The sequence below is a fragment of the Liolophura sinensis genome, chromosome 1, assembly GCF_032854445.1.
Source record: "Liolophura sinensis isolate JHLJ2023 chromosome 1, CUHK_Ljap_v2, whole genome shotgun sequence".
Lineage (NCBI taxonomy): Eukaryota > Metazoa > Mollusca > Polyplacophora > Chitonida > Chitonidae > Liolophura > Liolophura sinensis.
This window is the reverse complement of record NC_088295.1, coordinates 38,969,776-38,996,853: the sequence shown is the minus strand read 5'-3', so window position 1 is coordinate 38,996,853 and position 27,078 is coordinate 38,969,776. Positions and strand designations below refer to the sequence as shown.

Here is a 27,078-nt window from a genome sequence, read left to right as displayed (position 1 = left end):
TAGCCACTTCCGGGAGAAGTGGCAGTTGCACCCTATCATATGTCAACGAGGTAGAGGAAGCGGGGTTACAGAGAACGTGGTAGAACACGCTCATCGCAACATGGCTTCAGAGACGGATCCAGAAAGATTTGATGGTATGCTGTTGGCTATGGCACAGCAGTGCCCAGGAGGAATTCAGGAGGTTTGTGATGTTGAAATACACATTTGCTTTGCTGTATGGATTTTGTACACGATTATCTTATGGCACGATTCCTTACAAGGCTGATTTTAAAGTATAGCGAAAATTGAACACCCAGTGGTGCTTACAACTTGTGACTATCTGCGTTTGTGAATTGTTGATGATAGGGTCGGGATCGAGGTACAGTATGATATGAAACCGAAAGTGATTAAATTATGTTGATTTCCGAGACATTGGACGATTGATTACTGATTTGGAATGTGATTATTGATTGTTTTCATTAATAGAATAGAACATAGAATAGAAAGGTTACATGGATGAATTAAGTGTTCTGGTTAAACCTTCTTACTATAGGCTAGCTCATGATGACCGTGGTCGTTTTTTTTTTTTATTTATTTATTTGAACTGGCGCTCGCATATGCGATCATAGTCATCGAGAGCTGTTTCTAGCCCTCAGGTGGCTATTTCAATCAACTGATTTCTATATACTAGGCTGGCGGAGTATCGTAGCCACGGCAGCAAGCTATGGTAAACTATACAGTTACACCATCTTGCACAGAATAATCCTTTCTAATTGATGTCTGCATGCAGTGCAAAACAGGTGTCAAAATTTTAAAATAGCCGACCAATTGTTTACGTAGCTTTTGTCTTAATAAGACAGATCTCAACTGATTATAAATGGGTTTCTTCCAAGCTCAGATGTTGAAGGCACAGGCTCTCTTCGGCTGTCAGACTCTTGACCAATCAGATTGCAAGTTTGATTCCAATACTTAGTTCTTGCTGTTTCGGCCGGGGTCCTTAAGTCAGGAAGTATGTCAGGCACCTTTTGAAGGCTTGTGATTTACTCCGGGCACTCCAGTTTCCTCCACCCATAAACTTGACCGCTAACAAAGATTCTTAAGCATAACATTTAACGCCAATAAATAAATCTTAATAAGCTAATTAATTTGCTTTTTTGTAGTTGCTGGATGTCATTTTTAATTTCCTTTCAAGGAAAACAGATTTCTATGTTGGAGGAGATAAAGGCAAAGCGTTTAAGGTACTTGTATGATGTTGCAACACTGATTGTGAGCAGCCGGTTCATAGCAGCATTCTCACATAATGTGGGAGTTTCAATTATGAACTCTTTTATTGCTAAAGACAAAAAAGTCGTCCTGTGTCAAAGATGTTAGGTAACTATTGAGAGATCTCATTTACTGTAACATGGATGTCTGAACACAGTTATTTAGAGCAGACAAACGATGAAAAAAATTAAGGAGCTGAATTTGGGAAGTTTCCAAAAGAAAAAGGTGTCCCCTGTGGCACTGGAACATGGTGAGACAAGTGGTCGGTAAATTAATGTCTACAGAGGTTGCCTAACATTTTATGCACAATTATAGCAGCAGTGGGATTTTACTATGATTGTTTGTAATTAATTAGTCTAAAGAACGGAAATGAAGCTGCACATTTTCTCATTTTGAACGAACTTGAATTTTTGATTTTTTTGAGATATTCTAATGAAAAGCATACTTACAAAAAATCAACTATTGACTGAAGTATCACAAGTTGAAGTCAGGCATAAGATATTTCCACATAGTGTTGATTATTTCATATCTCACTTGAAGCACCAGTGACAAACATTACTATGAAACATATTAAGTGACTTAAATGACATTCTGATGTTAAATTAATGGGCATATTTGTGGATCCTATAGCAACTTTATTTACAGTTATTTTATTGAATCAACATTTTAACACTGTTGTTCAAGAATTAAACTTTGTCTTTGGATGATTTGAGTCTAAAATTTCCACATTATATGTCTTTAGCTTGTGACAGATGTTTTCAAAAAATATGAAGGAGTTGCCAAGGAAAGGATGGAGAAGGACAAAGATGAACGTGAGGAGGCTGAAAAACGTCGTCAGGAGCGGATAGCCAAGAAGAGGGAAGAGGAAGCCAAGAGGATGGCGGAGGCTGAGCAGGAACCAAAGATCAAAGAAATCACAGATGAAGAGGCAGAGAAGATACAGAAACAACTGGACCAGGTGAGGCTCACAAGCTGAATCTGTGTGAACATCAAAAGAGGATTTGGAACAATAGGTTTTTATTGTATAATATGGACGTGGCTTATCATATAAAATACAAAAAACTTTCTCGGCTTTTTTCTTGGGGCAGGGCTTAAATTAGTTTTTTCTAAGGCTTTCCATTCAGAAATTAAGGAGCCTTCTGTGGTGACGTCAATGATGATAGCTGTCAGAACATTTTTAATGGGGGAGAAAGCCCAATACAGGGGTGCCAAAGTGATCCTGCATTTCCAGTATGGTCGTGGATGAAGTTATTTGGCAAAACTCCTGACCATTGGCAGAAAATATAAATAAAATAGAGGGGTTGTAAAGACATGTATAACATGCATCAAAAATGAAAATTTTTATTCTCAATTTGCAATTTGATAACAAATTACGACACTTTTTTGAAGAATAAAATGTACTGTTCTGAAATGAACTTCACAGAAATGTAAAATAACCAGTTCAGATTAGATAACCTTCCTCTAATGTGCCCGCACAGTTGGTTAGCGCGCTAGCGCAGCGTAGTGAACCAGAAGCCTCTCGCCAATGCGGTTGCTGTGAGTTGAAGACCAGGTCATGCTGGCTTCCTCTCCGGCCATACATGGGAAGGTCTTCCAGCAACCTGTGGATGGTAGTGGGTTTCCCCCGGGCTCTGCCCAGTTTCCACCCACCATAATGCTGGTCGCCATCGTATACTGTGTGCATGGTCGGTTTATGCAGTATTTATGGCACCTTTGATATTAGGTCCTTTTGTTAGTTAGATATTAACTCAGCAGTCATGGTTTTTGTGAGACCCATTTCCCATTCATGCATTCCTGTCTGACAAATTTTGTTGTGCAGTCAAAATAGCACAAACACAACCCAGGAGCCTCCCAGGAGCAGTCGCTGTGTGTTCAAGTCAAGCTCATGCTGGCTTCCTCTCCAGCTGATATTGAAAAGGTCTGCCAGCAATCTGTTAATGGTTGTGGGTTTCCCCTCAGGCTCTGCTCAGTTTCCTCCCACCATAATGCTGGTTGTCGTCGTATCAGTGAAATATTCTTGAGTACGGCATAAGACACCAGTTAGATAAGTAAATAGATAAATCGCACAAATACATGATGAGATAAGTTATGGTTAATAATTTTCTACATGAATCAGAACTCATTCAACCTATTTTAATAAGCTGTTATAATTTTCGTTGTAGGGTAGTAGCGCTAAATCGGAGACAAATGACGAGTCTGGTGCACAGAATGGTGATGGTGACAAGGCTGAAAAGGTAAGGGCTGAGCTGAGCTGCCATGCTCTTTGTGGTACTCTGATCTTACACTGAATTCAAACTTTTATAGAGAACAGAAAATAATGGTTTAGCTTGAAAGGGAAAAAAGGTTGGCAGTAACTTTCTCAAGGAAGGATGGTTTGTACCCGAAGCACACCAGTTTCCTTCACCTGTTCAAAGGTAACTGTCAGTCATATATTATACTGATAAATTGTTGAGTATATTATTAAACAACAGTCATATAAAAAAATAAACCCTTAGTACATGTACATCATATGCTCAACATACACCAAATACATAGCTTGAATATTGTTAAATATAAGTTTTTTTCTCTCTAAGTGAGTTTTTATACAAAGTTAAATATTTATTAATTTTGCATGTCAATGCACATGTGTTCTACTAGGTTGTAATCACCGTGTTAGCTACAAAACTATCAATACTGTTACTAAACTGGTGTGTAAAACTTTTCAGGATGATGATGAAGAAGATGAAGCAGACAAAGGCAAACTGAAGCCTAACTCTGGTAATGGCGCCGACTTACCCAACTACAAGTGGACACAGACACTGGAAGAAGTCGAGGTCAGATAGCCAGGATTTTAATCTCAGGCAAATCTGCAGTAAAAATCTCTGAGTGTAAATCATCCGTTGAAAGGTGATGGAATTCGTAAATATGTTTATGACTGTTATGGTTTTTGTCATATATGTAAGTGTTCCATTCTGACGTTTGATGATAATGTAGCTGGAAGCGTATATCAGATATGAAATTGTGAAGAAAAAATGACTTATCTCTTGCAGCCTCGATACTGTGTACATTGAACATTTTCGTCATATGTCATATTGCAGGTGAGAATTCCATTAAATGTCAAGTTTCCTCTGAAGGGCAAAGATATGGACGTTGTCATAGAAAAAAAGGCAAGTTCTTTACATTTACATTTCATCATTAAATCCTTAAATCTAATATTTCTTGGACATCTGAAGTACTGTATTTCAGAATCAGTTTTAGGTTTTAAAATGATACTTTAGGTACTGATACTTTTTTCTGATAAAAAATTAATCAGACTTAATAAAAAACCTTTAAATGACCCTATAAGGTGTACAAATCAGTCAGAATTGGTCACTTGAAAAAAATCTAAGGTGCAGAAACACTGTATTTTTCTTAACCTCTAAATTGACAATATTCTTTTGAAGTTATTTTTCTCAGTACTACTTTTCTTAAGATATATTTTCATCATATCAGATGATAAAAGTTTAAGTTGCTGTTGCCAAGTCCCTGAATATCTGGCTCAGACAACTAATCCAGTCTTACTCTCCTTTTCTGATTTTAGAAAATAAAGGCAGGTTTAAAAGGTCACCCACCCATCTTACAAGGGGAATTCCCAAAAGAAATTAAAGTGGAGGAGACAACATGGTGTTTGGAAGACAAAAAAGTGTTACTCATTAACCTGGAAAAGGTAAGATATTCCATCAAAAATCTGCTCATTTTCACTCTATTTAGCTTTTTCTCTACACTTAAGCAGTTACTGACTGGATAAAGCAATGAAGGCATATTTGCTACATATTGTTCTTTACTTTCTATGGAATTGAAATTCAGCTAAATTCATCAATGTTTTTGTGAAATCAAATACATTTTCTAGTTTGTAATGATTTTGTTTTGTTTTTCAGGTGAACAAAATGGAGTGGTGGAGCCGACTGGTGACCTCAGATCCAGAAATCAACACAAAGAAAGTTCAGCCAGAAAACTCTAAGGTTTGTGTGTGTGACAAATTGAATGGCATATTATCAAAGAATCTACATAATACTGATAAATAGATGCAACTATCATGACCTTGACCAGTGCGGCCAGGTGCTCAAATCTAGCTCTCAGTGTTACTCAGCGGCTTCCAGTCTGGATGTTTATGAGGCATCTGGTAAAGTTGACTGCTTTACCCCGCACATTCTGGTTTCCTCTGGGCACTCTGCTTCCTGTGGGCAGTCTGCTTTCTTGTGGGCAGTCTGCTTTCTTGTGGACACTCTGGTTTCCTCTGGGCACTCTGGCTTACTCTGAGAACTCTGGCTTACTCAGGGAACTCTGGTTTCCTCTGGGAAATCTGGTTTCCTGTGAGCTCTCTGGATTTCAGTGGGCACTCTCGTTTCCTCCAATTTATTCATGAACCTGACCGCTGTCATAATAATGTAAATCATGTATAATTTCACATGACTGGTTGTTAAATAATTCCATAAAGCTATTTACTCTAGCAAAAAATCCTTAAGCATGACATTCAGATAAATTAAGTAAATTTATGTAACTAAATAAATAATAGTAATATTATTGCACAAATGATTGTATTTTTAACCAGCTGTTGTATGGGAACAATAGATGGGATTTTGTGAAGAAAGTTCAGAAAGAATAACATCAGGGACCATGTGTTTCTTGCGAGGCAGGTCCTTATTTATGTAAATATTTTCCTTCGTTTTAATGACTGGGTTTTATCATTTTCTGCCAGCTGTCTGATTTGGATGGAGAAACGCGCTCCATGGTGGAGAAAATGATGTATGACCAGAGACAGAAAGAAATGGGACTGCCAACATCAGATGAACAGAAGAAACAAGATGTCCTCAAGAAGTGAGATATCTTTTATTTCTGTCTAGTGTACATGTGCACAGCTGTTTTGCATATGGATGAACTCAGATTCAGTGACTAGAAATGTATTATTTATTACTATGTATAGTAATACTAATATTGAGGATGATGAAAGAATGTTCTACATGAACATGGAATAAATCTGTTCAGGGCAGTCCAGAAAAAATTGGGTTAATAATTATTTATTTTTACATATTTTGTGTAATAGTGTAATATTCAGAAAATCGTTTGATGTTCAAAAAAGAAAATGAATCCATGTTTCAAAGTAGAAAAATATCCTACACCTACTTTTCTGTTTCAGATTTATGGCACAACATCCAGAAATGGATTTCTCGAAATGCAAATTTAACTGAAAAGTGTTCGTGTGGAAAGGCTTCTAAAAGTGCTACCCAGAGCTGCATTTTTCACGTATTCATGGACCACTGGCATTTTAATGAACTGAACCTGACTCTATGTGTGGAGCCTGAAACATCAGCTACTGAAGAATAAGGAAAGAAAAGACACTTTTCTTTTTTGATATCAAAAGACAATATCAACTGATACATTGAACTTGCTTGAGCTTGAGAAATTAATACGAAAAGTAAATTGAGCTTATTTGGTTATCACCAATTTAACATCTCATATTATGAGACCACTGAGTATGTGTATGTACTTCTGTAATATTGTACCTACTACAAATATTACTGGGAATGGAAGTAGTCTCAGCGGTCCTATAGACCTGACATTCAAACATAGTTTTCCTAAAGTGAAGAAATTACATGTGTGCTCTTTGCATTTACATGTACACTTTTTGTATTCACATGATTTAACTTTATATAACAGTATAGATGATCGGAAAAAGGCACATTGATTTTTTTTTTATATTCTCAGATATTAATGTGTTTACAAGTCATTCCTGGATGTTTTTGTGCCAGTTGTACAGATGGTGTTTGGCAGTGTTGAAATTAAGGTTGTTACTTGTAGGTTTGGCATGGTGTCATGTCTATATGACAGTATGGCAGTGAACATTGAATGGTTGTCAACAGTCATTAATAAACCTTTGTCCATTGACTTTTTGCTCTGTTCTGTCTCATCTTTAGCCTTGTTTCTTGCGATGTAAGAATAAGTGCTATGTGGATCTTAACACATCAAATCAGTTGAATTGTCCACAGTCAGCGACCCGATCGAATTCCTTCCACAAACCTAACTAAAAGAAACGATGTCAAGAATGTTTTCAGGAATTGAAGGAGACATGGCAGATATTTTGGACAGTGTGAAAGTCAACTTTTAGAGTAACTTTACTGCATTTTATATATTTTTCATGTGACGTTGAGGTGCGTAGGCTAGCTGTACCGTACTCGCGTTTTACCAGGTTAGGATTAGAGCATCTGCCTCGTATACAAAACGGCAAATGCCAGCTGAATCTTGACTGGGCAGAAAGTAATATCTGTAATGGCCTGTCATCAGTGTATTGTTTCTGGCGCCTGTTTTTTGTTTTTCGATATTTCGGCGTTCCGTTGAGACACCACTATATATATGTAGGCAATGGGTCTGGCCTGCTTCGAGGAGATACTTTGGTGATATGACCGAAATAATGTTGAAAGCGAAGCCTGAAGCAAGTAGCCAACCAAACATGGCGTCACAAAATGGCGTAGGGCGTATGCTGCCATTTTGCAATAGTAGTCATTCCGTTTATACATGTGGATGAATTCCAAATTTCGTACAAAACTTCACAGTTGGGTGAATTAGGTTTCTTTTTAAACTGTATCTGTTTCCTTCATATTTCTGGCTGTAAATAGCTGGTTTGATTACATTTAATTCAGTGATTAGAAGTAAAAGTCTAAAACGAGTTAGTGTGATACGTCTTTGACAGTCTCAGAGTACCGGTGTCCTAACGGTTCTTTCCTTGTATTATTCCATATATTTTTCCAGTAATATTTACAAATTTATGTATTTCATTGTTATTGAACACCATATACTCAAGGATTATACAATGTATGGTGGTCAGTTTTATGGAGGGAGGAAACCCTGGGTTCCGACCTTCACAGGCAAGTTTCTGACGATCTTTCCCACACCTGACATTGTTAAGTACACCATATTGGTGGACGAGAAACAGACACATTGCCGTCGACCGTTTATTGTCACTTCTTAAGGTTCCACAAGCAGTCAGATCGAGGGAATCTACAAATTCTCTGTTGAAGGCTGGGTTTGAACCCGCACGTCATGTGTCATCGGGTAGGCGTAAGAAGCTGTAGGTGTATACTTTGTTTCGACACCTCGAAAGTAGAGCACTGTGTATAGCTCCCCAAGCAATATCAATTCAAAAATAGGATCGCAGACACTGTTGTGACCGCGTTTGTTCGACACGTAGATCTGATGACGAAAAACGACTTGTGACAGGTGTTATTATAAAAGGTAAGAAACCACTTCGATTTGATGACTGTAAGTGCTTCTTGCCGTCAAATAGTGCAGCTTTACACCAAGTCTTCAGACACTTACTCTACATACTGCTGACCGAAATGTAGTACCGAGTCCCTTGTGAAGGCTGATACAAATCTAGGACACATATACAGGCCTACATACAGCGATTGAAGTCGCTTTTAGAAATACATATAGATTTCCAGGGAATTAAGTTCTCATCCTGGACGCGTGCATTGGGTGAGGTTACAGATGTTAAAGCAGGCTGAATAGACTTAAGATGTTTACTATATACAGTGGCCCATTACTGCCAACCACATTCTTATACATATATTCCTCGATTGTTTAAAGAAGTGTATACCTACTCTACAGAGGCTCATAGATCTTAATTTGGCTGCCCTAAGTAGTGTATCATTAAAGTTGACCCAAGAGAAAAGCATAAGAGCCTAGTTCTGAACTTGCGTGGAATAGCAAAAAATATCTTTGTTAAAGCTACAAGGATGAGAACTTTACCAGAGATTACCGATTGTCCGTCACACGATTGTAGATAACACAAATGCTCAGTGACACAATTTTTGGCACGTTGGTAGTGCTGAAAAGCCTACACATGTAGGGCTATAGCTGCACTGGCGCGTAATTTTATAGCGTACCGTAGTCTTTTTTTTGTTTTCTCTGATCTGTAGCCTATATTATCAGGGAACGCTCTGACATATGTCCTGTAAACTCTGATACCCTTTTTTTCAGACAGCATATAACACGTCGATTTAACAGTTGTATGGGTTTGTACGAGGTATATATAACTTACCAACGCACCTCATACACATTTGACTACAGGTTATGACACACAGGTTCAACACTGGCCTTGGGCAGGAATTTGTAGATTTTCAACACTTTCGCTGTTCGCGGGGTCTTGACGGTATGAAACAGTCTATAGCGCTTGTGTGGTCGTTTGCGCACTCTAATCTTTGTTGAAGACTACTTGCATCTACCATCAAAATCGTCTGTGCACCTCTATCTATCCGTCAGTATAACTTGCCACAAGTCTGTGGTTTACCCTGTCATTGTTTTATAGTGCATGTACCGGTGATTAGATTGTGGTTATGGTCACATTTGTTCTCAAGCTGTTGAATTATTGACGGCTTATCCATTAGCATGGTACACGATTTCAAGACCGATTTCACTCTTTCGCCTAGAACATGTTTGCGTCTTTCAAATATCTTTGAAAACTCATGACTGCTTCTCTCCGTATGAGTCCCGCATAATTTCATACTTTACATACTTTCTTAGCTCATTGGTGGTTTGTGTTATAGGCTTACGTAGTTTTGCGATTATTATGCTGGAACGTCCTTATTGGTCGACGGCTGGTACACGAATGTCTGTTTCGACGCATAGATTAATCATGCGAGCTCAGTTCGTTGCTAAATCATTTAAGGACCTTACAAGCTCATTCGTCCTTGTTTTGGTCTGTAGTTTGTAGTGATACATTAACCAGTATAGGTCAACTACGACCAATCGTGGAATTTGCTGAGTAGGCCTAGCCTTTCTTCAACAAAACTGACCGCCATAGTATGTGTGAAAATTTCTTCAGAAATCAATCAATCAATCATACACTCTAATAGTCTAATTTGTTGATTTACTCATTTCGGCGCAGTCATTACGTTGATAACCAACATGACGTCAGACGGAGATGCACGAGTTGTCCGCCTTGGTACGCGAGATGTGACCTTCCCATCAGCGGAGCTGTGTCAGTTGCACGACTGTAATCACCTGCTGGGGGTCAGCCAGGCTTTGATGGAGGAGCTAAGAGACAAAGGGTATGGTTATAGTATAGTTATAACTGTTGTAGAATATGGTCCATACATGGACATTTTATGCATTGGCAACCTTATACTGGGAAGGAAGATTCCGATTTCAAGATTAAGCCTACATAACAAAAGCTCGTCAGGCACGATAATATGGCGGAGCCTTGCTAATGAGGCATGAAACCTCAATCATTCATATGCATATCAAAACAGTTTGGAATAATTTTACATTGTCTTTTTTCCGTTCTTCTTAAAACTTGCACAAATTAATCTGAAAACAGCTTGTTCTTCCAGGTACTGATGAAAACAAGACGAACGGAACAGACATTTAGCTCTTACAAATGAACGGTTTTAGAAACCCCGGCCACGAGAAACACAAAACCGCTTTCTTAAAACAAGAGACCACCATTAAATCACCTACATCTAAAAGGCTGTTTCGAGCAGATTCCAAGTGTGCTCTGTGCTTTTTTACCTTTATTTTGACAGTGAATAAATTAAGATGAGATAAAGAAAAAATTAAGATAAGGCGCATATTAACATAAGCTTGTAGACCTACATGTTATATAAGATCATTCCGAAAGCCTGCGAGTAAGCCATGACTTGCTCAATTGAACCGAGTCTAACACTGGTGAGTAAACTACAATAAAGTTGATACCTACATTTTTTGCATTATATAGAGCTGCCCACTGAATATAGAGGTACAAATTCTCTGTGTTCGAAAAATGCAACTGTAGTTGATGTACCTCTGTTAGCACCCACCATAGGTGTACAAACTGCGAATGTGGTCAGATTTGTCATGACTCTGTGTTTGCCTGATACAAACTATGTGGTGTAGAGAGTAAGTACATCGCTCATGTACCACGACTTCCTTCACAAATAAATGCATCTGATAATCTGTATTGAAATGTAGGTATTTGTTCATCCGCGGGTTGCACAACCCCGGAGAGGTAGCCCAAGCCAGGCTTGCCGTGTTAGAGTACATCCTTGAGGCCGGGGAGGGAAAGTTACAGACGGGTCACCCCTGGGAGGCTGGGGTGTTAGACCAAAAGTGTGGTAGGGGGTGTCTACCCTTCATGGAGGTAAGATTCCATGAGTGTGGATTGATTGTTGTTCCACGTCATACTCAAGGAAGTTAGTGGCGATCACTTTTATAGTTGGAGGAATTAAACCATTAACATTTGGCAAGATACTGACGAACTAAACCACGTGTGATCATGGAGGTAAACAGGTGTAGTGCTTCTGAATTTTCAAATTCCAAGATCTATTACGTGTCATCTGGTCCACATAGTATGGTGGTGAAATGTATCACTGCAAAGAACAAAATAAATGGCCTTGTAATGTCCTCTATGGTTTTCGCCCAGTGTTGTGGATAATTAACCTTGCTACGAAGTTTGTTCAGAAGCTTATGTAAAATGTGGTATTAACCACAATCTAAGTGCTTGTTCTATAAAAGTACGGAAATCATTGGCCCTCCACCAACTAGTGAACTGTAGGCGTAATGAACGTGGGGATGCACGTGAAGCTTGATCTTCCAACATAATCTTCATCCAGCATTTACTTAAAGGAATGGATTGGTCAGAAGGTTAGGGCTAGGGGATTGTTTCGTTCTAGTATGCATCTCTGATAAAATATAGATTTTGTTTTATGTTTTTGTTTTGTTTTACGTTATTTATAGGGTGTCAGGCCAATAACTCATGTTGAAGCGGTTTCTAAGGTTCTGGAAGGACCCAGACGTAAGTACATTTAAACAGGATGATCATTATATATACATTTACTGCGAACATATCATCTTTATGACATCTTGTCTGAAATAAAACGAAAAAATTACCTGTTTGTCTATCCATCATGACCTTTCCATATACGCAAAGTTATCTTTAATTTGCTTAGCTAGCGTCATCATCGCTGCTCAAGTTCAGGTTAACTTAGTTAAACTTTTTTATTTTTGTATATTACATGATCAAGAAATAAGTGTGATTACAACAATCTGACACAACTATTTTTTTCACAGCCTTTAGTTTCTTCAAGAATCTTCTTGGACAGGAAGCTCGAACATTTGACTACAAATGGCTACGGTATTCTTTCTTTTTACGATCATTATTGTAATATCATTCTGTGCAATTTATCAGGTCTTCGGATTCATCTCATTACAAATACTTCACATGTATTCAATTTAGGAAGTCGTACAATATAAACAGCCGTGCAGTGTTTCGTGCCATTCTAACTGTGCGAAGTCGGGACGGAGTGATTAAGTTGCTTGTCCCTCACTATATATAGGACACGGGATGCGGGTTCAGGCCCCGTTGTGGGCAGGGAATCTGTGATGGATTGTCCATCTGTCAGTGTTCCTGGGACCTTGGTAGCAATAGGTCGTTTGACCGTTTCCACAATCTAATGCTTGTTTAAATCCGCTCCTTCACCAGCACATGTAGTGTGCATTTTTATAGAGCTGTATCCATATTCTGCTATAGTTTCAGAGGCCATTTAGCGTCAGTATACCATCCTTTGTCTGAAGATTCGGTGGCTTACTTATCCGTCCATTTTAAGCATAAATCAATACGATATTCAGTAGTAAAACAGGACTTTCGAGGACTTGAAAACCATTCAAAGATTTGAGAACCATGGAAACGCTAGGATATGATCGTGTATGAAAATGTTACACAACACAAATACACATCAACTGTCTCCATGCTGATAAGAAAAATACATTTTAACAGTCATATATTCCTCATTTTCTCCTTTGATTTAACAGAGGGATTAACAGAAAGGAATTCACCGGAGCGCACGTGGACAACGTATACATGTCACGTGGTACAGACGAGTTGTATACAATGTGGACACCATTTGGTGATGTCAGCGTGGAAATGGGCACGCTAGCGGTTTGTGAAAGGTCACACAAGTTACCCGAGTGAGTACGACTATATCTAATGCCATTCAATACAGGTTATGTAACGGCAAAGTATTGTTTACGACTTCTGCTGAATGACCAAATCGTGTTAAACAATAAGCAACCAGTCAGTCAACCAATCACCTGCCTGCCAGATAATCTCAGATGCTTGACACAATAATTATATTGTCACTATGATGATACTCCCATGGTGTATGTTATACCCATAGCTGTGGAGAATAGAAATAATGTAAATTTTCCTAGAGTAAATATTGTCAGTATTTGCTGATATTTACAGATTTCAACATTTTCAAGAGACATACGGGAATATGGATGTGGAGAGAGACCATCTACAAGGTAGGAGCGTTAACCTTCATTAATTCTCCCTAAACTGCTGAACGCTACAAACATAGGCGTATAATGCAAACCTCAAACTTGCAGGAGGTTTCTCACGAATGTGCTTATAACACTTTTCATGACTATTTAAATTTGATACCGATAGTCAACAAATTTCTGCAGGCACTGGTTGGTTTACTGAAGATCCGTTTGAGATCACCCGTCGTTTCGGTGGTCAGTGGAAGACAACAGATTTCCAAGCAGGAGATGTCCTGATCTTCACAATGAGGTGTGTTTATCTAGATTATCGTGCATTTCAAGACGATGATCCAGAATGCAGACTAAGTATAGTCTGTAGATTACTTGTCTTCTGCGGACTTTTCTTTGTTTTCTTTCTTGGTTCTTTAAGGAGTTAAACTGTCTTAAACTTTCTAAACCTGTTCTTCACATCACTGATCAGAAACAATGCTACCGCCAGCATTTGCAGACTTTCTCTTCCTCATTGTAAAACCCATTTATTCAAAATGAAATATTAAAATGATAACTCAGTCATCAATGCTGATGGATAGATCAACTGAGTTTCTTCAGAATTTAACTATGCCCTGACTAATTATTATAGCAAATTTTATTTCGATTTAAGGACTGTACATATGTCCACTGCTAACCTGACCAACTACGTCCGAATTAGCTGCGATACAAGGTAAGCTGTTATAACAGTTATAACATTCCGTACGCATGGGTTTATTGCGATTTATCTTTAGTTTTGATTATGCATCAGATGTTTAAGACACCTGGGAGAGTTCGTTCCTGAAAAAAAAAAATCAACCGATAAGGTGCCTTATCTCAACACTGACATTTTATTTTGAGAGCAACTGGGGAACATTTGCCGCCCAAATTCATTCGGGCCTCAGTTATACGTAGTAGGTTGTTCATTCATTTGCGATGACGCTTTGTTTATTTATTTATTTATTTGATTGGTGTTTGTACTCAAGAATATTCCACTTATACGACGGCGGTCAGCATTATGGTGGGAGGAATCCGGCACAGCCCCGGGGTAAACCCACGACCATCCGCAGTTTGCTGGCAGACCTTTCCATTTACAGCAATGACGCTTTATAATTCATAAAACGTCAAAGGAATGAACAACAGACGTATTACCGCACTGAAGGGAACAATGATCGAATCAGCTTGGACCCGAGTAGCCATTGCGCGTGAAAAGTTTCCCATTTTCTGATTTTTAGAAAATCACAGAATTTGCATTCAGCCTTACAAATTCTGTTCTCAAGATGTCTTAAATTATGTACTAACTCAACAAAGAAACGGCATGGAAATAAACGTATTTTTTTCTTTGCACTGATCTACGATAACATTTTCCGTGCAAGCTCAAAGAGCAACTGACGTGTAATAAAAGTACCATCAATTAACCATCAATCATCTTGAGTCAGATGCTCTAACGAGACATAAAACTGGTCGTTCACAGTAACAGTCGACTTTAACTGATAACTTTCATCCAAGACAATGGCCTTTTCTGTAAATACCTATCCTGTTGTCCGAGACTCCTAAGTTTAATACGAAATGTACTTTTATAATCATATTCGTTCAGGAAATTCCAATGTTCAGTTATACTCTTTGACCAAGTATACACAGTGATGATGTCTGAATATTATCTGATTTTTTCCCGCCAGATGGCAGCCTTTGAGTCACCCAGCTGATCCACGGTATATTGATAACTTTGAATTTAGCAAGCCTCGGTTTGGATTACATGCTCAGAACGAGGTGTTATCACGACCGAGTGAAACAAAAGTCACCATTGAGACCCTGAAAAAGAAGTGGGGATTTCTGGACGCGTCAGAAAAAGAGAAAACGAATTAAAGTCTTCGCCAAAGTATCGAGATGTGCGGAGAAATGTTTTTGAAGATTTTTTTTCTGTTTTTGTTAAGCATGCATTTTCATGAGCTGAATACCTTTTGCTTTTCATTGGTTGTTTGCTTGTTGTTGACGAAGAAATCATGTAATACACGTCACGTTGTAAAATACAGTTAAAATAAAGATTTGAAAAGTAAACTGGTAAATGCGATTACAGACATTTATTTCGTTTTGTAACCAGAGTTTCAACGTGACTTTGCACCACTGTTAAAGTGTAGAAACCTTAGCAGTTTATTTGGCAGAGGTAGACTGGCTAGTCCGAGGTTTGGAGTAGTCCTCAATATTACCGCTCTACACAACCTCATGAGGTTCGGCAGACGAGGCAGACTGATAGTGCACAGTGACTTCATGGCAACCGAACCACGCTTAAAATGACAAACCGAGCAGGTTTCGTCACAAATGGACATGACAGGAGAGAAAAACTCTGTCTTCATCAGAGGCAACGACACGAACTCCAATTTGATCACATGGCTTGCGACAGAGTGCATAGATTCGGTTTCATACAGAAAAAGTTTGATGAAAGTAGTCTGTTTGTTGTCGGCGACAAAGCAGCAGAGAGCGATAATATCCCCTTGTCTACTCGATGTCATCGTGCACTGATGAAGCAGGAAATAGGTTTCCTCTTCATCCGAATCTGAGTTGGAGTCAGTTTCTTGGTAAGTTCTCGACCGTTCGCCAAGGCGTTGAGTTTTCTCCAGTATGATGGATTTCGAGCACACGTCACGAACGGTGAATTTGCATTTGGAACAGAACTCGTCCACCACTGCTGTAAAGACAAGGCATGGTTTTGTGGGATGAGCGGCAATGGCTTGAAACTTCCGATCTCTAAGGCATGACGAGGCGGTACCGGAAATAGAAAAGCTGCCATCTTTGTTAACCTCGTTTGGAACGTTCTGCACCCGTGAGGGTGCCTGGGAATATTCAACCTGCATCAGTTTGGACCATTTTCGGCATGTCAGCACTGTTTGTGGCAGTCGTATGAGAATGGTTTTCTTGTCAGGACATACGATACTTTCCAAAGGGCTTACAGATGCCATGTCTCGGTTAAAAAAACGCTGGGTATCTTCAAAATATATAACATTTCCCGCCAAAACATTCACCAAGAAAAACCGAATAAAACGACAATCAATTGTTATGTATTGAAACAGAAGTAAACAATCACGACATCCGATACATACAGGTTTCCCAACGATTCTTGTCTTGCAATAATCCTCTTCCATTTTGATAAACGTAACTTTGATATTCTTTCTGTCCAAAATACTCGTAGCAGAGTCGCTAGCTTTATGCTGTTGAAAAAATTCTTTTATCATAAGAATACCAGCGTCTCTGTCGAGATCTGCGTTGAAAAAACGGCCATAGAGACATTCAGGTTTGACGCCTTCGAAAACAAATTCCATGATCGAGTCCTTCGTTTGCTTTTTTACGAGGAAAGATTTCAACTGAAAATCAAACAAAACAATATATATTTGTGAATCATGCATGAGTCGGGTCACGCCTGGCCTACATTAGCTGTACGTGTGTCTCGGCTGATCTGGTGATCCATGTAGGCCTACTAACCACCAAGCAGTATTGACCTGCTCGGTACGTTAGTAGCCTACATTATTAAATCAGGCGTCAGCTTCGCTCGTGGAGCTACCGGCACACAAGACATCATCCAAATTTATTATTATACACCAGTTTAGTTGCGGAATGTAAATCTTAAATCGTGTAGCTCGATTTAAGAGTTATACATTCCGCAACTAGGCCTAACACCAGTTTGGTTTCGGTAGGCCACCTTGTTACAAATCTATAAATGACAAATCTTACACGTACCAATTACGTGTAGACCTACGAACAAAAAGTGACCGTCAGCCAAGCTCACCCAGGAGTTCTCATCTTTTAAACTATGTATCTCTGAACACATAGTGAACGATCTAATATTGGAATACTGCTACGAGAAGATGAGAACCCCTGTGAGCCGATCGTATATATAACGCGTGACCTATGCCAGCCGTTGATACACAGTACTCACGCCATTATAGGCAATAAATGTTAAGCAGCTTTTAGCTTGGAACTTTTCGCAATTCAATGTCCAAGAAAAATGTGCTAATTTACCTTTGCCCTTGAGAACAGACTCACAAAGTAAACAACATCAGCTTACAAGTTTTGCCAGCTGTCACTTTTGGAAGGGAGATAACCGTCGATTCACTTTCTGCGGAGCACGCGGAAATGAAAGGCGCGTGACGTCAGATGCAATAACCAAACAACAGGATTCATCACCACATGATCTCGGTGAGACATTTTATAGTGTGACAGTTCATCAGAAGATTTTATATCCTGAAAAAGACATTTTTGAAGAAAGCAGTGAACTAACCAATCGTCGAAATGTTTAAGTCCGGCGCTAACTACAACAAACTGAAAACAAATTTACGGTTGACGATCAACCGTCTGAAATTACTGGAAAAGAAGAAAACCGAGTTGGCGCAAAAAGCGCGGAAGGAAATCGCTGATTATATTGTGGCTGGAAAAGAAGACCGTGCGAGGATACGAGTTGAACACATCATCAGAGAGGATTATCTGGTGGAAGCTATGGAGCTACTTGAAATGTACAGCGATTTGCTTCTGGCCAGATTCGGTTTGATTCAAACACAAAAGTACGTATTTCATTTGGGTTTTATTTAACTTTCTGTAACAATTAAGATAGTGTGACAAGTTGCCTTGCTAATTTTGTGAAAAGGTGGTAGACCTGTCTTCAGATATAGGTGTTACTTTTCATGAGGTAAGATGTTGTGACTATCAACATAAATTATTAATGATGTCCATTGGTTAAAAGGAGTTTTAAAAGAGTGGCTATTGGAAATGATTGTCATTATGTTGTTAGGTAGATCTATAAATAGATTTCCATCTATTTATATACGCCCATGGTATTATGTGTCATTCCTGGGCCAAATAAGAAACTCAAACATAATCAGTAATATCTGATATTGAGAGTAGGCGGGGATAAGAGAATCTGGGAAGGCAGGTAACTTTACTCTGCATTTCTTGGTTTGACATACCTAAGAGTACTTGTAAGTTGTGAACTGATATGAGGATATAAATCATTCATATTCTTCCGTGCATGTCTAAATGAAAGTTACTCTTGCTCATAAAACCCCATAGCTGTCACAGAATGTCTGCAGAAGGCAAATACTCTTTATTGTCAATTATGGTAATATGGAAAGGCATAGGAGGAAAAATGGTCTTGTGGATATCAGGTCAGGTAAGTCTAAGTCTGATTTTCTTGTTGTTTATTTTTTTCCAGAGAACTAGATCCTGGGCTTGAAGAATCCATAGCAACCTTGATCTGGGCCACACCTCGTTTGCAAACAGATGTGCCAGAGATGAAAGCTATTTCTGATGAATTTGGAGCCAAGTACGGGAAGGAATTCCAGCAGGCTTGTAGGGCGAACATGCTGAGTAATGTCAGTGAAAAAGTCATGCACAAGCTGGGTGTTCAGGCTCCTCCAAAGATCTTAGTGGAGAGATATATGATTGAAATTGCACGGACATACAGCGTTCCGTTCGAGCCCGATCCATCAGTGATGCAGCAGGATGAGATATATGCGGCAGAGAATTTGCTGATTGACATTCAGGATGATGGGAAGAAGCCTGGGGGTGGCAGTGGAGGTGGGGGTGGTATGACCGTCATGCAGCCCCAGCCTGCAGGTGCTGCCTATCCTCAGCCACAGGTATAGCACCTGGTACTGCATGCTCTGATTTCAGGTTAACATTGCATTACTTCATAAAATAAACATTGAGAACCTCGGTGGAAGGCACTGGGATCATGAAGCTAACTTAAAGAGAATATACAGTGGATTTTGTACTTATATCAGCTCCAGCCATCCAAACTAATTTTCTATACCTCTCCTCTAATAGCTTAGTCACCTTCGTGAAATGCCTCTCTCTGGCAAGGTATTTTTGCTTTTACGTGATAATTAAGTTTTTTTTTTGGTATTTCCAATTTTACCTGATGTACAAAAGGTAATATATGCGCAAAACTTTCAAATATACACAGTCAGTGTATAATGTTGGTATATAGATGCACTTAGGTGAGATAGTGCCTTATTATCTCCAATTCATAAGTTTGATTAACAAAAGTTACACTGTATTTGACATAAAATTTTGTCCATGATGGAGTCCCTCATTTTGCCCAAACCTAAGGGTTCTATTGATCATAGAAGGGTGTTTTGAGGTTCGATTGGAAGGTGTATGTTTCAAGACCAAAAGTAACTGTGTTTATCTATTTTTTATTTAATGTATTTGCCTCTAAAAATAGACTGGTTTAGGCAAATTTTTATATCAGTTACAAGGGCTCCAGATAGCTTGTGTATTTGAGTGCGAGTAATACAGAATCGTGTCAAATGAAGCACTTTTATGCTGTTACAAAAATTTCAAATCACAAATTAACCATTTTAGTTTACTCATCTGATACACATTTTACTCATGTTTGAAATAGATGAGCAAATACCCATCAGTAGGATGGAGCCCTGAAATGAATAAAGTACTTTATGGATGGCTGGAAACTAAAAATGTATGCTACCTTACGACATTATTAAACATATGGCTTTGATTTGAGTCTCTCATTTGTGTATATAAGATTTGCTATCCCACCTGAATTCCCTAGAAATTCCCTAAAAGTTTACTGCTTTGGCAAAAAAAAGAAGAGAACAGAAATATGCTTTTCTCATTTCCCAGCCTCTTCAGCCCCATTTTTATTTTCATGAAACGTTGGAATCATTTTTGATCAGCCTGTTGTTTTCGTTCTTCTCAGTGTTACGTACATTCTACATTAAAGGTCTCATCGCTCTTTTTTGAATTGCTGTCACAAAAAAAGTCAAGAAAGTTTGTTTATTGTATATAAATACTAAAAAGAAGTCTGTGATAGTTATGGATTGAGTTATTTATTTTATCGGTGTTTTACACCATACTGAAGAATATTTCACTTATACGACAGCAGCCAGCGTTATGGTGGGAGGAAACCAGCTAGAGTGCTGGGGAAACCTACGACTGAATAATTATAAATCATACAAGCCTTTGACCATTTTGTGAATAGAAAGACCACTTTACATTAAGCTTTCTGACAGCGTTAATTTTGAACTAATATAACTGCAGATTAAAACATTACAGGTGTATCTAGAAAAATATAAAATTTCAATACTGGTAACTGAAATGTGGAAAAGAATCCAGTCTCTCATATAAACAAATTAGGTAAGTGATACTTTTTTCTGATCAGAAGATACATTTTGTGTGAATATTTTCTTGTTGTAGGGATTTCCTGCGGGTAAAGTGCCTCCACCCCTGCCCTCATCAGCTCCAAGTGGTGGTAGTTTATCTGAGAAACCCCCTTACCCTCCTGGCCCAGCCAGCTACAATGCCCCATACCCACCAGGAATTGCAGCAGGTGGATATTCTTCCCCACCCAACATCCCAGCCGACCCTGTCCCATCCTACAATGACCTGTACAACAATCAGCCAGCTGCAGGAGCAGCCTTCAAACCTCCAGTAGGAGGAGTAAAACTGCCCACAGTGCCAAAACCAGATGATACCTTTCCAGAGCTGCCATCTGTACCTAACAACACATTGCCCAACTCTGTTGGGACGACGTCTGCTGGAGGCGAGGACGTAGATTTTGATGATCTTACAAGAAGATTTGAAGAACTGAAAAAGCGAAAATAAACGTTCAATGATCACTTTTTTATATAACATTGATGTATATAATTTAAAAATATGTATTAAATATGTGCTCCTGTGAACTGGAAATAATCAGAAATATCTGCTTAATGAATGTGGCATTTTCCACACATACGAAATTCATGTAGCAGTTGATTATTTATTATTTATTACCTCTGTATATGTCGAATATTGCGAAATCAAACCTACTTTGTGTCAGGTCATTGTTTTCTGTATGGGTTAGCATCATCATCTATAGTTTTTTAGTCTTTTGCAGATGAGCCAATTCTTGTATTAAACAGGGTGCGATTTTCCCCTTGTTTTGTCCAGATCACGCGTTCTGCATGGCAAGCCATGGCAGCTTGCCAGTGGTGAACAGCAGACCAAACACAACCAGTAACAGGCCATTTCTTAAATGACCTCTTAATTATAAAATGGAATGTAAAAAATTGCAGGCAACATTGTTTCATTTTTACCATATGTTATATTGACAAAATATATTGACAAAATGTACTGGGACTTGCCAACAGTTTACGGTACTAGTACAGTACATTTTAGCCAGCCTTTTACCAATATCTCAGGTTGTTTTTCATTTGGACAGCAAAATTTCTATATCAAAGAAAAAAGCAGGCTATACAAGATTTTCAAATTCAAACACTTACGTGGCATTCATAAGTTTTTGGGGTGTTATTATTAATTTTCTCGTATGATACGCATAGAAATTTTTGCTTTAAATGTGAACCTTCCTGTCTGTAACATTATGGCACTATAGCTGTAGACGTCATTCGTGCATGCCTATCATAGTTTCTGTCATTTACGCCATTTTTCTCACAAAGTCACCAGCACACAAAAAATGCAGTGCCATAGTGGAGAATGATGGTCGATGTTACAAATAAAGTTGTATCAATAGAATTACATGTAAAAATTCATTGTATGGCAATACAGTTTAATGGAATGTAGTGGTAGCATAAACTACATATATGTATATATATATATTCTTCTACTGGCTAATTAACCTTCAACCTACTTCTGATCTATAAAGCACAATTATTTTCTATTATAACATAATGTTCTGCTAGTTAAGTTTTATTTGTGATAAATCCTGATGTGTGATGTCATCCTGATTGCAGAGTTGTTTTAGTTAAAGAAGTACTATGAGATAGGATATAATTCCTTTTAGTGAGCAGAATTGTCTCTTCGTGTTCAATATGTTTGTGCCTGGACAGTGTGTTTCACTAAACATGAGAATTTTGGCATCTGTAAATATTTTCATTTTTGACATAATAAAGTAAATGGACACATACGTGCTATTATATTTGTGGCTCCATAATTTTCATTTATTTCATTGCTCTTTTCAGCAGTTATGAAAGGTATTTGATCATTAATGTGTTAGTGGTTATTGTTATGAAGAACGTGTGCAAGCATTCAAGGGAGATAAATGCAAACAGGAGACCTTTATTGGTATTTATTTGATTGGTCTTTCCTACCATAATAAAAAGTTATTTTACTGATGTCACAGTGACCATCTTGAAGAACGAAAAAAGGTGAACAGAACCCAAGGGACCTAAATTCAAACAGAAAACTTGAGTACTGAAGCGGGGGCCTCCGTGGCTCAGTTGGTTAGCGCGCTAGCGCAGCTTAATGACCCAGAGGCCTCTCACCAATGCGGTCGCTGTGAGTTCAAGTCCAGCTCATGCTGGCTTCCTCTCCGGCCGTAAGTGGGAAGGTTTGCCAGCAACCTGCAGATGGTTTTGGGTTTCCCCCAGGCTCTGCTCGGTTTCCTCCCACCATAATGCTGGCCGCTGTCGTATAAGTGAAATATTCTTGAGTATGGCGTAAAACATCAATCAAATAAATAAATACATAAAATCAATGCTGAAGTGAGGGCAGTCAGACATATATATATATATATATATATATATATATATATATATGTTGGCCTACATGTAATAAAAGGAAAACCTGAAAAGCAACTCTGCAGAAAATGGGCTTAGCTACACCTGTGCAAGGTGGCGTACGGCATTTTTTTATTGTACATTTCTCGTGCGATGTTTTGTACATCACTATTACCGTACCATTGTCTTATATGTGTGATTATCATTCGTGTGCAACATCTTTGTGAAGCTTGGCTCAGATGTATATGCTTTAGAAACGAAAGAAGCCATTCTTTTTAGACCATTTCATTTTGGGGAATGTGATCATGGTCTTTGTCAATGTTTGCAGCCCAAGTTCAGCGGCCTAAAGTAAAAACAAACCAATATGTCACGTCTGTCAATTGGCAAAACCCAAGAGAGCTAAATTCAAACAGGAGACCTCACAGATAAAGCAAAGATCCTTATTATGTGTAAAATGTACCCATACCCGGTAATAAAGAAATAGATTAAAATTAGTCTTTCTGAAACTAAAGTACGTCGTTACTTGTCAAAAGTGCTACAAAAAGTACTAATGAACACGAGAAACTTGGAAGTTCAAATTTTGTGTTGAAATTTGCACAGAGCATAAAATACTTCGTATTACTCCCCATCACCAACAGATATATAGATAGGTATGTGTCACTGACGACTCATGTCAGGCATTGAGAGTTATCCCCCTTTCAATGATCTTGTGAAAGTGAGGTTGCAACCTTCAAATTTCACAACTTCCGCCACGTGGTTTATTTCGACGCACATTTTGGTTCGGTTGTTCAGATTTCTGAACAAACATGGGACGAATAGCAAGGAAAAAACAACATAAAGGTGACAAACCGTTGAAGGAGAAATATCGCACTAAGCGAAAAACCAAGGACTTAGACCAAATTCATGTGGACATGCGACCGGAGAACAGTGAGAGGCTGCTGAATCAGGACGTTGATTTAGACAAGGCAGGCGCTGGCCAGTTCTACTGTCTACACTGCGCGTAAGTACTAAACCAGGTAGCCAGAAGATGAAAAAAATATTCCAAACATGGCAGCCGTTGATGTGAGTTGTCCCATTCGGAAGTTTAAACGGCTGGATTACTGCTGAAAGATGTTTTACCAATGCTGGCTTTGACGCATTGCATTTCGGGCATTTTAGGGAATCGGTGGAGAGCAAATTAATTAAGGTAGGGTTCGAGCCGTTTTTTTTTAAGGTGAAATTGTCCGCGTGGGAAGTCTATATGACCGAAGCTGGGCATTACGGTAGGAGCGTCCAGCTAGCTTTGGGCCATAAACAAGGAGGTGTCAAGCGATGACGTAGATAATGCAAATTACTCCACATTTAGCATCAATTAAATCTGATAAATATATGAATCTGACTCAGATCAACAAGTTACAATGTCGCTGAAAACCCCCGCCTCCAGTCTCCAAAATTTTAACCTTGTTCATAAGTTATGATTTATGAAGACATAACCGCTGCACAACTGCTCCAACCGTTACTGAACTAACGTTTGCACCATTATCGCAAATGCTATCGTGTATGCGGTTCAAAACTGGAAGTTCGTTTCAATTAGGACGGGCTATCGCTTAATTAGTTCATCTAGATGGACTAGGCGTCGCTATAAGTGTGCACATCACGTGAAGTAGAAACACGGGGAAAATCTGCTTCCTAAGCATGTATTCCCTTGTTCGCTGCTATAATTTACTGGGAACGAAATGCCACCACCCGCTCATGTGAACAAGTAAGTGATCACCATGTTGTCATCTTTAACATTCGTAAATCACCATATTCCATGTGGAATTAAGATGACATACCCTGTTACCATTGCCAATAGTGCATCCTGTATCGTGAACATGAGTTCATTTGTTTTTTGAGGTGAGAGAGTGAGAGATATTTCATCCCTAGTGAGTTACAGCGGTGGTGTGGAGAAAACATGTTAGGGGAGCGGAGTTTCCCAGTGTTTCTGCTTCAGGGCAGTTGAAAGGTGCGGGGACACACTACCAGCATTGAACCAATACTGAAAATTCAATTAATGATATCAATATAGATATTTCAGTTATTAATATATATATCAGTATTTCCTTTATCAATATTGATGATTCATTTAATATTTATTGATATGAATAATTCATTTAAATTTTGATTATTTTTTCAAATGATTGATTCCTAAAGAGGGTTCATTGTTTTGCAAGTTTAAATGATTGTGTATGAAGATATATTACCATTGACGTTAGCAACACAAGAAAATTGTATAAAGAATTCAAGTGGAAAATAGTATTTCTGTGTCTAAAAGTTGCTCATTGTTTTGATGTTTATGATTGTCTTTCCAGGAAGTACTGTATCAGCAAGGCTGCTTTAGAAAGTCATTTTAGGAGTAAGCCTCACAAAAGGAGGTATGTTTAATTTGTGTATTTATGATTAATAGAATAAATATGACTGGTTTGATATAACAGGTATGAGATTGTTGATACCATATAAGTTGTCATTGAAATGGTGAGAATCATCCTGCAGTGTTCAACTTATAAAAGGACAGTACATGTCATAATCAAGATGTTTTGACAGAAAAGTTGACTGATGTGTAAACCATGTAAAGTCTTACCAAAATATGACTCCCTGCACAGTTGTGTATAGAGATCTTCCCAGATACAAGTATTACCTACTTGTCTCCTTGTATATTTTGTGTTGGGTGTGATCCTGAAGCAGTATTTTATCTTTATCAGCCTAAAATAAGCTCGTGATAACCAAATTTTGGTGATATGTGTGTTTGTTTTTGACTTACTGTGTTTTTTGTACAAGTAAATCAATGTCTTTCATGCAGGATAAAGGCTCTGCAGATAGAACCTTACACACAGGAAGAGGCGGAAAGAGCAGCCGGAATGGGATCCTACATGGCTCCCAAAAAGGTCAAAGTTCAAACACAGCCATCAAAAGATGCAACAGAATCAACAGGACTCATGGATACCTAGGCAGTACAATATACAATGCAGAATCAACTGGACTCATGGATACCTAGGCAGTACAATATACAATGCAGAATCAACTGGACTCATGGATACCGAGGCAGTACGATATACAATGCAGAATCAACAGGACCCGTGGATACCGAGGCAGTACGATATACAGTGCAGAATCAACTGGACTCATGGATACCTAGGCAGTGCAATATACAATGTAGAATAAACAGCCCAATATCTGGTCTGTTTATATTACTGATGCAGTGTACGGGATATCAGACACCTCATTTACTGATCATGTTCAGTTCCAATGTTAGATGCTGATGCTTTGTACATGTACAGCAATGATGCTGAAATCTTTATTGTGGGTAATTAATTTGTATCAGCCATCCCAGATCATCAGAACAACAGGTACGAGACAAAAAGAAGACTTCTATTTAGAGCAGACAATGTGTAGCTGTACTAAGCAATTCAGAATTTTCCCACAACGTCTATTGGTCGATGTTAATCATAAGTAGGTTAATCTTTGCATATGGGTGTACATTTATTAAAGGTATGCTAAAAAATCTGCCTCCTTTTGCTTCTATTCAGATTTACTGATTACAAGCTTTAGCCTGATGTGCTTGACTCTCTTCCAGCATACCTGACCAACTGCCCAATGCTCTTGATGATTATGATATATAATATGACATGATTAGAACAGAGCAAAAAATGAATAGTATGGCGCTTTACTCTCGGTATTCGCCATTGCGAATTCCTGCACTCTGACTGCCTTGTCGCCCTCATATAAATGAAATATTCTTGACGCCAGTCATTTGGTCATTTGAATTGATGAAAAGAATGTGTTAAGATATGTTCATGTGCTTAAGGAAGACTATCCCAGAATAATGAACTTCAACTTTACATGAACGTCTTATTGTATTTGTACCTCCTCTGATCCAGCTCATGCTGGCTTCCTCTCCGGCCCTGCGTGGGAAGGTCTGCCAGGAATCTGGTCGTCGGTTTCCTCTGGGCTCTGCCTGGTTTCCTCCCACCATAATGCTGGCCGCCGTCGTATAAGTGAAATATTCTTGAGTACAGTGTAAAAATAAAGTCAAATA

General features: G+C 38.6%; 4 protein-coding genes across 4 annotated transcripts; all 4 read left to right on the top strand.

Moving 5' to 3' along the window:
• Positions 1 to 61: 61 nt before the first annotated feature.
• On the top strand, positions 62 to 6,594 carry LOC135480497 (nuclear migration protein nudC-like). Its single transcript, XM_064760345.1, has 10 exons — positions 62 to 181; positions 1,140 to 1,217; positions 1,985 to 2,200; positions 3,405 to 3,476; positions 3,948 to 4,055; positions 4,320 to 4,388; positions 4,802 to 4,927; positions 5,139 to 5,222; positions 5,960 to 6,078; positions 6,398 to 6,594. Exons 1-10 carry the CDS (start codon positions 101 to 103, stop codon positions 6,447 to 6,449), a joined length of 1,005 nt encoding a protein of 334 aa, XP_064616415.1. The 5' UTR covers positions 62 to 100; the 3' UTR covers positions 6,450 to 6,594.
• A 1,798-nt stretch (positions 6,595 to 8,392) lies between these two features.
• On the top strand, positions 8,393 to 15,577 carry LOC135461484 (uncharacterized). Its single transcript, XM_064738610.1, has 10 exons — positions 8,393 to 8,490; positions 10,145 to 10,307; positions 11,206 to 11,374; positions 11,971 to 12,028; positions 12,304 to 12,367; positions 13,045 to 13,200; positions 13,478 to 13,536; positions 13,699 to 13,804; positions 14,156 to 14,215; positions 15,201 to 15,577. The coding sequence occupies exons 2-10, from the start codon at positions 10,165 to 10,167 to the stop codon at positions 15,385 to 15,387; spliced, it is 1,002 nt and encodes a 333-aa protein (XP_064594680.1). The 5' UTR covers positions 8,393 to 8,490; positions 10,145 to 10,164; the 3' UTR covers positions 15,388 to 15,577.
• Positions 15,578 to 17,670: 2,093 nt separating this feature from the next.
• Positions 17,671 to 22,444, top strand: LOC135476605 (IST1 homolog). The gene is made up of 3 exons (XM_064756688.1): positions 17,671 to 18,074; positions 18,722 to 19,148; positions 20,728 to 22,444. Exons 1-3 carry the CDS (start codon positions 17,806 to 17,808, stop codon positions 21,133 to 21,135), a joined length of 1,104 nt encoding a protein of 367 aa, XP_064612758.1. The 5' UTR covers positions 17,671 to 17,805; the 3' UTR covers positions 21,136 to 22,444.
• Positions 22,445 to 23,782: 1,338 nt separating this feature from the next.
• Positions 23,783 to 26,136, top strand: LOC135482099 (zinc finger protein 593-like). The gene is made up of 3 exons (XM_064761938.1): positions 23,783 to 24,024; positions 25,355 to 25,417; positions 25,843 to 26,136. The coding sequence occupies exons 1-3, from the start codon at positions 23,831 to 23,833 to the stop codon at positions 25,988 to 25,990; spliced, it is 405 nt and encodes a 134-aa protein (XP_064618008.1). The 5' UTR covers positions 23,783 to 23,830; the 3' UTR covers positions 25,991 to 26,136.
• The last annotated feature ends 942 nt before the right edge of the window (positions 26,137 to 27,078 follow it).